At 43.9% G+C, this 11,106-nt stretch overlaps 1 protein-coding gene across 1 annotated transcript in view; it reads left to right on the forward strand.

Annotated features, from left to right (window-relative positions):
- The window catches only part of LOC123368225 (cytochrome c oxidase assembly protein COX16 homolog, mitochondrial), a 70,390-nt gene extending 59,600 nt beyond the window's left edge, over positions 1–10,790 (forward strand). The window contains exon 4 of the mRNA XM_045012825.1: positions 10,431–10,790. Coding sequence (XP_044868760.1) covers positions 10,431–10,547 — 117 coding nt within the window. The 3' untranslated portion in view covers positions 10,548–10,790. The remainder of the gene's footprint in view (positions 1–10,430) is intronic.
- Positions 10,791–11,106: the final 316 nt, after the last annotated feature.

The raw sequence follows: 11,106 nt of genomic DNA on the forward strand, positions 1-11,106 counted from the left end.
AGCTCTTAATGGCCTAGATGTAGGCTATATTTAAGCCCCTTCGTTTTCCATTTAAACCAATTTTTACCAAAAAAAATTCTGGGGTTTTACAAAAAAGTAGTATTAATTTTTTTCTGATTTTCACCTTACTTTTATTATTACTTGTATTATTCAAATATATAAAAAATAACTTGTTTTATGAGGAAAATACAATACATTGCATGAGGTAGATATATTATGATAGCAGCAAAGAGTCCTGTGGCACCTTATAGACTAACAGACGTTTTGCAGCATGAGCTTTCATGGGTGAATACCCACTTCGTCGGATGCATGTGGGTATTCACCCACGAAAGCTCATGCTCCAAAACGTCTGTTAGTCCATAAGGTGCCACAGGACTCTTAGTCTGGATCTGTAAAAGCAGCAAACACGGCTACCCCTCTGATACATATATTATGATAATAATTAGTCTGTGTTTATATGCAAAGCTGCCTGTTGAAGTAAGGCTATGTATTAGTCTAGAACAGGGGTAGGCAACCTATGGTATGTGTGCCCAAGATGGCACGCAAGCTGATTTTCAGTGGCACTCACACTGCCCTGGTGCTGGCCACCGGTCTGGGGGGGGGCTCTGCATTTTAATTTAATTTTAAATGAAGCTTCTTAAACATTTAAAAACCTTATTTACTTTACATACAATAGTAGTTTAGTTATATATTATAGACTTATAGAAAGAGACCTTCTAAAAACATTAAAATGTATTACTGGTACACGAAACCTTAAATCAGAGTGAATAAATGAAGACTCGGCACAGCACTTCTGAAAGGTTGCCAACCCCTGGTCTAGAAGATACACACAATAAACAAGCAGGCACGCACGCACGCAAGGTCTGAAGTGCGTGCACATCTGAATATACTAATGAATCTCATGCCCACCATGTACACATTTCAAGCTGTTATCTGATAACGGTTTAAAGAGTTGACACTAAAATGGGAAGAAAACAAAAATCTGTATCAGAGTACATTTCAGAACACCAGAAGTATTTGAAAGGTTTTTATAAAAACAAACAGGAGACAAGGATAGAGTTGAGTGTATGTGCTGCAAATGGCGTGGCCCAATTATAAAATGTAAATATTTATAGGCTAATAGTTCTAAGTCTACAACAGTAACCTGTTTATTGAAATGAAAAGTTTTTTATTCGGGGATTAGAGATGTATTGTTTTCATAAACTCAGCGGGGGCATTGGTGTTTTGAGTTCTGTTTTAGTTCTGCAGCAAACCACGTTGAGCGAATGGAATTCAAAACATTAATCTACTGAATACTTTTTTCCCCATCTTTCCGTCCATCAAAATAAACCCTGATATTTACCCCAAAAAATTAATAGGTTTTGGTACTGATTTTTCACCTGCTTTTGTTGTTGTTATAATGAACACTGATAAATTCCTGGGAAAAATTAAAATAAAAACTGAAAATGAAGGGCCCTAGCTATATTTGAGATCTGCTCTTTGAGCCTTTCTTATGGGAACCTGTATTCTCACATGCCAGTTTTTAGGGATGCCACCATCATGTATTAGTTTGGCAGGTAATCACCTCTTGTGATGGTGGCTCCTTGGCTCACTCCTTGACATGCATCTCAGCCCTTCCCTTCCACTTGCCAGAAGCTCCTGGAATCATTTATATTAGAAAAATTTTCAGAGGTTAAACCTCCTGGTAGCACTCAAATATGAAATGTTTACCTTTCTCCTTCCTCCCTTGTAGTAAAACTTCTGTTTTTAGTATATACATTTGAAAAAGTGTTTTTTAGTTAATTATTTGTATTGCATCAGTGCCTACAGATCAGGGATTGGGACCCGTTGTGCTAGGCCTTGTACACACACAATGAAAAGATGGTCCCTGCCTCAAAGAGCTTACAGTCAAAGCAAGACAAAGGAGCAGGTCTTCTCCCTGGTGCCCACCCTGACAAATTCAGCTGCCTGCAGGGGATGTCTATAGAGGGAAGTGCTGGAGCAATCTGTATTCCTCTCCCCACCTAGGTCCAGGAATAGGACCTGAGGTGCTCTGCAGATGTTACTCCATCCATACAATTGAACTATGTCCCTAGCCCCCATTCTCTTACCATGCTCATCTTGCAGTGTATGGGGGATGGGGAAAGACCAGAGAAGCTGCACAGCAGGGGAGCCTCACGCTTTGGCTGACCCCCACCCCAGATCTCACAGCACATAGCTGCATAGAGAGTATCCATGGAGGTGGACTCCAGGCAAAAAGAGAACACCTCTCAAACGTCTGCCCTGCTGGAAGGGGGCCCTTTAAAGTGGTAAAATACTGGCTAGGATTTACTTCTAAAAGTTTTAATACAATATTAAGATGGCAAGATTAAGCACTCAAAAGTAAAGAAATTCCTTAGCCCCGGTGCACATGCTGTAAATTTTATGGCACTTCCCAGTGACAAAGAGCAATACTTCTGTCTCTTTCTGAGCATTTCTAAGGTCTTGTATCTTAATATACTAATCTTCCATAAACAAGGGAAAGAGGAACAGAAAATATGTGCATCCTGGCCTAGTTAAGTGCTTGTTCTTGCAGACTTAACATTGTGTTAATACTACTATTTTGCTTTTAATTTTCCAGATTTTTTGTTTAAGTAAAGAAGATAATGTAGAAGTAAATGGCCAAGTTCTGTCAGCTTTATTACTGTAGCTTGTGAATTCTTTGAACCAATAAAAGCACACTTAACCAGCTGTGCATACAGAAGCAATGCAGGAATGGCCTTCTGTCTCTGCTGATCTCCTGCCATGTGCATGGGTTCTGGGGCCCTCTGGGGTTTAGGAGGTGAAACCTCTGGCCAATATAGCGTGGGGTTAGTTTAAAAATGGAAAGGCTATGTAACCCTACAGATTACTGAGTGCAATAAATACTCTGGCTATTAAATAATTTGGATCTCCATACTACCATCCATCCAAGGTTCTCAGAGCAATTTACAAATATTAACTAAGCTTTACACACTCCTGTGAAGGAGGAATGTACTGCCTCTATTTGAAAAATGGAGAAATTGATGCACAGAGATAATAAGGCACAGATTGTCAAAGGTATTCATACTCTTAATGTCCACTGATTTCAATAGAAGTTAGGAGCCTAAATACTTTTGAGGATCTGGGCCTAAGTGACTTACCCAAGCTCATGTGCCGAGAGTGAGATCCTGTCCCATTGAAGTTAATGGCAAAACTCCCATTGCCCTCAGTATCATCAGGATTTCACCACAAGTCTTCAGCAGAGCTGAGAAGAGAACCCAGATCTCTTGGATGCTAAGTTAGGTGCTTAAACCCCAGACTTAGGCACCTAAGTCCCAGTATTAGCCTCCATCACAATCCACAAAAGTCCCACTGAACCCTGTAGGTGCCTAAACTCACTTAGTATCTAAATGTTCAGGGTAAAAGTTCCCATAAGTTTGTGCCACTGGGTATGTGCACTGCTGCTTCCTTCTAGGTGCCCAGTTGCCTATCTCCTATCTAAGACCCACTGCAATCCATGAACCATGGGAAAATAGGCAGAGGAGCACCTAATGCACTCATGGGCCCGATCTGGTAAGCATGCCGAGAGGCTGCCCACTGGCTTGGGTTCCATTCAGAATTGGAGGCCAGGGAAAGAAGTGGTCGTGGTGCCCACCTTATAACTTTTAGCTCAGTAGTTACAGCACTCACCCAGAATGTGAGGAAGAAAGGATTTGAACAGGCAAGTGCTCTAACCACTGAGCTGGGGGATATTCTTATGTAGGGCTCCCTCAGTCTCTCCTGGCGAAGCTGTTCTGTGTTGCATATAATTAGTCACAATGCTGTAATGCTCAGCCGGACAGTGCAAGAATGACTTTGTAACCTGGTGGACAGGGCACCCATTTGGGAGGTGGGTGACCCAGGGGTCCAGTCCACCTGCTCCAATAACTCTTAATTATCTCCCATCAGCATCTTCCACTGGCTATCTGAGCTGGCTCTATGCCTAGTGTGCTGTCTTTTGTGGATCGCATTCTTAGGCACCCACCTCTTTTCATTCGTTGTATAGGGAGCATAAGCACCTAACTCAGGCTCTGTGGATTGCAGTGTTGTTCCAGTAATTGTCTAGGTGCCTCACCTAGAAATGCTGTAACGCTTAGCACCACACTGCCTAAGTTCTTTGTGGATCTGGGTCTAAATCCTGTGCTCCAATCCCACAACCATTCTTTCCTTCACTAAATAAAAACCCTACTTCAGACTTTGCATTCTCTTTCCTCTCAACTTCTTCAGCCCTTGTCAACTTGCGTTATACATGAATAACATAAAACTACAAAGAAACACCCTCTGGTTAAAAAGAATTACTCCATGCAGCTTTCCAGTCTGAGCAGGATTAATCACAGATAATAATTAAATACAAAGTGATAACCCGTAAATCATTAAACAAATGTGGCAGCAGACTTTTGTAAGGAAAATGAAAAGAACAAAGAGATTGCATTGTGAAAGATTTCATGCAAAAACAGAGCTTCATTACTGCAATAAGGTGGAGATTTTAAACACCCATTTTAACTCTGTCCCCATACATCTGTACGTTACAATATGGTCTTTCATTACACGCGCTATAGCCCCGGAAGTAATTTGTTGATCTGACAAGCTGATTTGATGCGGTTCTCTTCCCTGCTCCTTTCAACTGTGAAGATGCTCTGCCCTTTGTAATCTTTCCATCTTTATCTGAAATTTTACATGCCGGTTACCATAGTGACAGGCAGTAATTGCCCCTTTTGATTTGTTATGTATAGGCATTTCTGGGGTGCCCCTCACCAAAGTATCTGAGCACCTCACAAGCCTAAGGAAGTAAGCCTCCTAACACCCTTCTCAGAGAGGCAAATTTTTATTGTCTCGTTTTTACAGGTGAGATAGTGCAGCACAGAGACACTACAGTCACGGTTGTTGTAAATGACCACTGATTTTGGTGGCCAACTTGAAATAACTTGGCCTGATTTTTCAGAGGTGCTGAGAGCTCCCAGGTCCAAATGAATTTTGATTGACTTCAGTTTGCTCTTTGTGGTGTGGAGGCTTGCCCTCTACGGACAACGTATACCCAAACTCACAGGGTAATGATTTTCAAACACCATCAGTCTGGACCAGATTTGAACCAGGGAGCTGGAAGTGAATGACTCTCTAGGCCACTTCCTGTCCCTTATACCATCCAGTATCCCTAATATTGAAACCTGCTTAACAGGAGTCTTATAAAAGCCAAATGTGTAGTGAGCAGCTGAATGCTTGTTTAGCCACACCACCTACTCACAGAGCTGCAGCTGTCTTCTAGTTTCAGCATGTCAGCCAAAGACTTTTAAGAGGCATTTTTAGCTGATTTAGAAAGAGAATCGGTAGGTTTGATGTACTACATTGTTCTGACTTTAAACAATTCATTTCCAGGATCCTTTGGGCTATTTGAGACAAGTAGCAAAAGGAATGTCAATCTGATCTGGTTACATCTCCTTCAGTGACTGACTGTTTAGTGCAGGGGACTGGTAGCAGAGCAGAGAGCCTTTCACCTCTAGACAGCCAGTTTGTATAGATCTCAAGTTGGGAGTGGCTGAAAGCACTTTGCCATTTGTATGTTGTACTTCTGTGAAATTAGGTGGTCTCAGTCCTGGTCCTAATGGACAGGTGTCCACATCACAGCTAGCACTAACTGGCATTCTCAGCAGAAAAGCCAAAGACTGAGTGAACTTGGGGGTTGAGCTACCCTCTCACCCAAAGATGTGGTCCTGCTACATGGTTGTGTGCCAATCTGAGGGACGCTTGTAACACCGCTGCCTGTGCTGTTCCTATTCAGTGGACAGAAAGAGGACTTAACTCTTCAGGGTTGTCAGGCTTATTTAAGAAAAATAAAAATAGCACAGTAACAGTTGAAGGCCAAATTCTCTATTGCCCAGCACTGGGGCAGTCATTTACCTCTGTACAAAGTGGGTGTGAAAGGCTCTCACCAGTGTGTGTGAGTGAGTGGAGAGTTCTGGTTGAGTAGAGTTGTACCCACACTTTGCACAGATGTAAATAACTACAGGTGCTAAGCCGTAGAGAATCAGGTCCATTTTCGTAGCTGATGTTCCTTCTTACCTTTACCTGAATAAAGAAGGACCCCTTTTCTTTGTAAAACTTTTATGACATAATCAGATTTGGGAAATTGTATAGCCTGGCTGTTCTGAATGTATAACTGATTGGATACATGTCCCTTCTAGACTGATAATAGTTAAGGCTAAGTTATTGTCATGGATATTTTTAGTAAAAGTCACGGACAGGTCACGGGCAATAATAAAAAATTCACGGAAGCCCATGAACCTGTATCTGACTTTTACTAAAAATACCCATGAGAAAATGGGTAGCCTGGGCAGCTGGGAGGGGAGGGGCTGGGAGCTCCAGGGTGTCCCCCCCCACACTGCGGCTGGGAGCTGCCCGAGTCCCTTTTGCCACCCATGGCAGTGGAAATCCTGCCTGCCGCTGGCAGCTGCTGGGAGTGGCGGGGGTCCCTCTTGCTACCCTTAGTGGCCGGGAGCACCGTGGATCCCCTCTGCTGCCCACGATCCATGGGAATGGTAGGGATTCCCCCTGCCACCGGGTCCCCCCTGCCTCCCACGGGGGCTGGGAACAGCATGGGTCCCTCTTGCTGCCCACGGTGGCCGAAAGTGGTGGATCTGCCCTGCCGCCAGGTCCCCCCTGCCACCTGCAGTGGCCGGGAGCTGTGGAGGTTCCCCGTAGCTCCCAGCCGCACTGGCTGAAGTCACGCATGTCTTTGGAAGTCCTGAATTCCGTGACCTCCATGACTAAATCGCAGCCTTAGTAATAGTTTCAGATTCTGCCTTGCATCCTTAGGAAGCTACTCTCCCTAGACTTGCAGTGAGGCATCAAATGAAATCTTTATTGTGAATGTCACAAACTATTAATGATCTTCATGAATGTAACACCTGAACAAACAAATGTATGGTTTCTCTGTGCATTTATTAGATTTGTAACTGCTTAATTTTAACTGACAAGGATAAACTCAGTAGACCTCACCAATTGTATAGTTTAATCTACTTATTTACTCTGACTATACCCATCCCTTGGATGTTAAGTCCTTCATTATGTAATTCATAATGGCTTTTTCAGGAACCTTGATACCACTAAATTTGGAACAAAGACTACCGAAATATTTTCTTGTTTTCATTTCCTTAGATACTGTACATATTTGAAACACCCTGTGCTGTAAGTAACCCTTTGTCTTGAGAGTGACCCCTTCAAAGCCTTCTTAAGGTGTTTCCGATACAATAGAGTATGACCTTTAGTTAAAGACTATCCTCTATTAGGTATTCTGCTTGTGTTGGTCCCTTGGGTAGTCTCTTCAAATTCTGTAAGTTTCACTGAATATATTTCACTTTCAGTAACTGCTTATTGAAAATATCTCTGAACATTTCTAGAGCAGGCATTGTGGGTAGAAAATCTAAACTTACAGCTGCACTGTATATGTGTTTTATAAAGTCAGAATCCTTTCCCTTTGTAAAGCACAAGGTTCTTTGCAATCTTCCATTTGAGTCAGGTGTTAAACTCTGTCTCTTGTAATCCGAGTGATGGCTACTGACGCATGGGATGATGGGGCACCTTCCCTAAACTCCCTCTCCCTCTCCTCCCTAGTCAGTTCAGATTTTTTCCAGTGGAAATGAAAGGCTGGTTAATCACAATTTGAATAAAGTAGCAAGGACAGTTTTCAGGAAGTGCTTATGCTAACTCACTCCACTGTATGAAAAATTCAGCTGCTGCTACCTCATATCAAAAGTCTGGCGAATATATATGCGTGCACAAGTGTTTTCTGTGGGATCTTGCTTAATTTATTTTGAAATCTGACTAATCTCATTGAGATTTCTTCAAGTTGTAGAAGTGTCATGAAGGTTTTGCATAACATGAACTAATAACAGCAGGCCTGTCCTGTTACAGCTGTCAAATTTTTCTGTGACCCTTTTTCAAGTCCCTCATTGTTTGTCATCCCTATTGACAGTAGGCAAATTAGAATGCAAGCTCTGTAGGGCAAGGGTAGTGTCTTCTGGTGTATTTGTAAAGTGCCTGTTGCAGTGAGGCCTGGATCCTGAGGCGGGGGTTGAGTCCCACTACAATATGTATAATTAATAAGGCTATGTTTATGTCACGGAGGTCATGGAAATCACAGAATCCGTGACTCCCAGAGACCTCTGTGACATTCTCTGCTTCAGCCCCAGGGGCTGCAGGACTCCGAAGCTGACAGCCAGTGGGGCCCTGGGCAGGGTTCTGGCGACCCGGCAAAGTTCCAGTGACAGACTCCCGAGGGGGCCCACCTCAGGGGTCCAGCAACAGGCAACAGCCTCGTGCGGCAGGAGGAGGACGCCTCGGGCAAGCAGCCGGGGTGTTCTGTTTTCTCTTTGGGTCACCCTGCAGCTCCCAGCCGCCGTGGGTGGAGGGGGAACCCCACGGCTCCCAGCCACCCACAGTGGTGGGGGAAACCATGGAGCCGCAGCAGCAAAAGTCACAGACAGGTCATGGCTTTCATGAATTTTTGTTTATTGCCCGTGACCAGTCCATAATTTTTACTAAAAATAACCATGACAAAATCTTAGCCTTAATCATTAATAATGTACAATCTTCTCCACTTTGGTAACACTCGGAATGCCCTCTTCTCCCATCAGTGTGAACTTTTGGGATGATGTTGCAAACTCCCTCACAGGTCTGCTGTTAGCAGATGTGAAGCTCCTTATTTAGGAACTTACTGACTATAGAGAGTCTGTGCCCAGTGGGAAATGGGACTTCCATGTCCCAACTAGCTGCACTGTGAAGAGGGGGGTCAAATTTTGGCCTGGTGTAAACAAGCAGAACTCACATTGTCTTCAGTGGGAGAGAGACCTGCTTATACCACTGTGGGACTTGGTTCAGAATGTGCCATCTCAAGGATAGAGTGTGGAGAATGGGAGGTGGAGAGCAGGGGCAGTAACAAACTAAAGTAGATGGTCAGGGAGAAGACTTGGGATGAGCAGCTACTTCTCCACTATCTGTGTGCATTAAACTAAAGGAAGAGTCAGCAGAGTTTGCTTCCAGCTTGTTTTCAGTAACTGCATTGAAATTAAACTTTGCACTAAAATGCACTGGATACAGAAACTCTCTTGGCATCTGTCTTTTATTATTGTAGTTCTTTGACATAGGAACTGGAGAGGCTTTAAAAAATAGTCTGCAAAGGTTCTCTAGCTTCTCTATAGCAAGAACTGCAACGTCCTGTGCCAAAATGCTGTCTTGTGTGGTGCTACAGCCATACTCCTGGGGGAATCTCAGCATCCCTTTGCCTTCTGCAGCAGCAGCACATTGCAGGGGAGGGCAAGAGGGTGTTTCTTCTTTTTACCCAGTCACAGAAATGCATGAAGAGTCCTGTTGTGGATGCCCTTGAACAAGGGTACTAGAGGGGGGTGGAGAAAGATCCTGTCTACTCCCCAGACCACCTGTGTGGGAAATCTAGACATTGTTTAAGTGCTAGGCTGTTTGGCCACTTAACACTCCCAGGGCCTGTCTCCACAATGTATTAGTTTGTATTAGAGGGGTGTAAATTCTAGTGTGCACTAGTGTGTTGCATACTAACTGGCCCCTGTGGACCCTGCTAGCATGCACTAAAAGTTCCCATTTCAAACAGTACTAGATTAACGCGCACTAAGAAGCTTTTAGTGCATCCCAGCAGGGTCCACATGGGCCAATTAGTGTGCAACACGCTAGTGGACACCCCTCAGTGTGGAGTAATACCCCATATAGACAAGTCCCCCCGTGTATTCCTCACCCCAAAGGGGGACATGGGTAGGTGGGTTGGGAATATGGCTATAGCCCCATCTCCCATTTGTGGCTTCTGGAATTAGGAAGCACATTCTGGAAAGCTGTGCATTCCTCTCTTTTATATGAAAGTAGTATGGAGTGAAGGGGATCATGCTGTTTCAGACTCCCCTGAGGCCATCTGCCCTGCACAGGCAGAATACCTCTGGGCACCAATGAGCAGACATTGTCTTCCTTCCCCTACCTCCCTCAAGAGTAGTTCCTTCTGCGAAAGCCAGGTTTGGGTTGTGCTTTGGCAGCTTTCTATACCTCGACACCAGAAATTCCTGCAGTCAAAGGGCTGACCTGAAAAATAGGGTAGTTTTAAAAAAAAGAAAAGGTAAAGAAGAGAACCTTTTCTGCCCTGTCCAATGGCTCGCTCTTCCCTAGATATAGAGTAGCAGTTACAGCTACAGTCATCGCAAGGAATATGATATTTCTCTGTTCTTTCTCCTGTCTGTAGACTTTTTTCTCCTATAGAATATCATTTGGTCGTGGGTGAAAGTTAATCAGCCAGTGGCTGCTGTTACATTTGTGATATAGGAAACAAGCATATTTGGAAGAACTCTGTTTAAAGCACTGCATTCATGCCCTAACATAGCTTTATGTTTGTTTATCTATAGAAACTGAAAAGCTCTGACTTTGATGACTGGAAGAACATCAGAGGGCCTCGTCCATGGGAGGATTCCAAGTCTCTTCAAGAGCAGCAGCAGCAAGTTCTTCATTCCAAGCCATCTTGACTATGTGCGCTCACTCCGGTGTCTTTGTAGAATCACTGCTATGCCAGTGACTGGGCTTTCTTGCTTTCTAATCCTGTGTCCAGGGAGAGACATGGGTGGGGGAAAAACCAAGCTGACAGGTGGTTTACTTAAGATCAGTCTGAGATGAAATGTTAAATAAAGATCTTTGTTCAACTGCAGCCATTTGCATGGAAGCCCATAGACTGTGTATATTAATTCTTAATAAAGATCAGCCCATTCTTTCATTGAGGATGTCAGTGTTTTCCTTCAGCATTTTTCATAGCTACTGGTCAAAATCTTGTGTGGGCTTCAGTGAGGGCTGACATCTAGGAATTCAGCCTGTCAGTAGCACAAGTGATCTGTGACCCATGCTGCAGAGGAAGATGAAAAGCCCCAAGGGTCTCTGACAAGCTGACCCAGGGGAAAATTCCTTCCTAGTCCCAAATATGGTAAGCAGTTAGACCCTGAGCATGTGGGCAGGACCCTCCGGGCAGATACTAGGGAAAGAATTCTCCATAGTAACTCAGAGACCTCCCAATCTAGTATCCCGTCTCTGGGC

Source organism: Mauremys mutica, chromosome 4 (genome assembly GCF_020497125.1).
Source record: "Mauremys mutica isolate MM-2020 ecotype Southern chromosome 4, ASM2049712v1, whole genome shotgun sequence".
Taxonomy (NCBI): Eukaryota; Metazoa; Chordata; order Testudines; family Geoemydidae; genus Mauremys; species Mauremys mutica.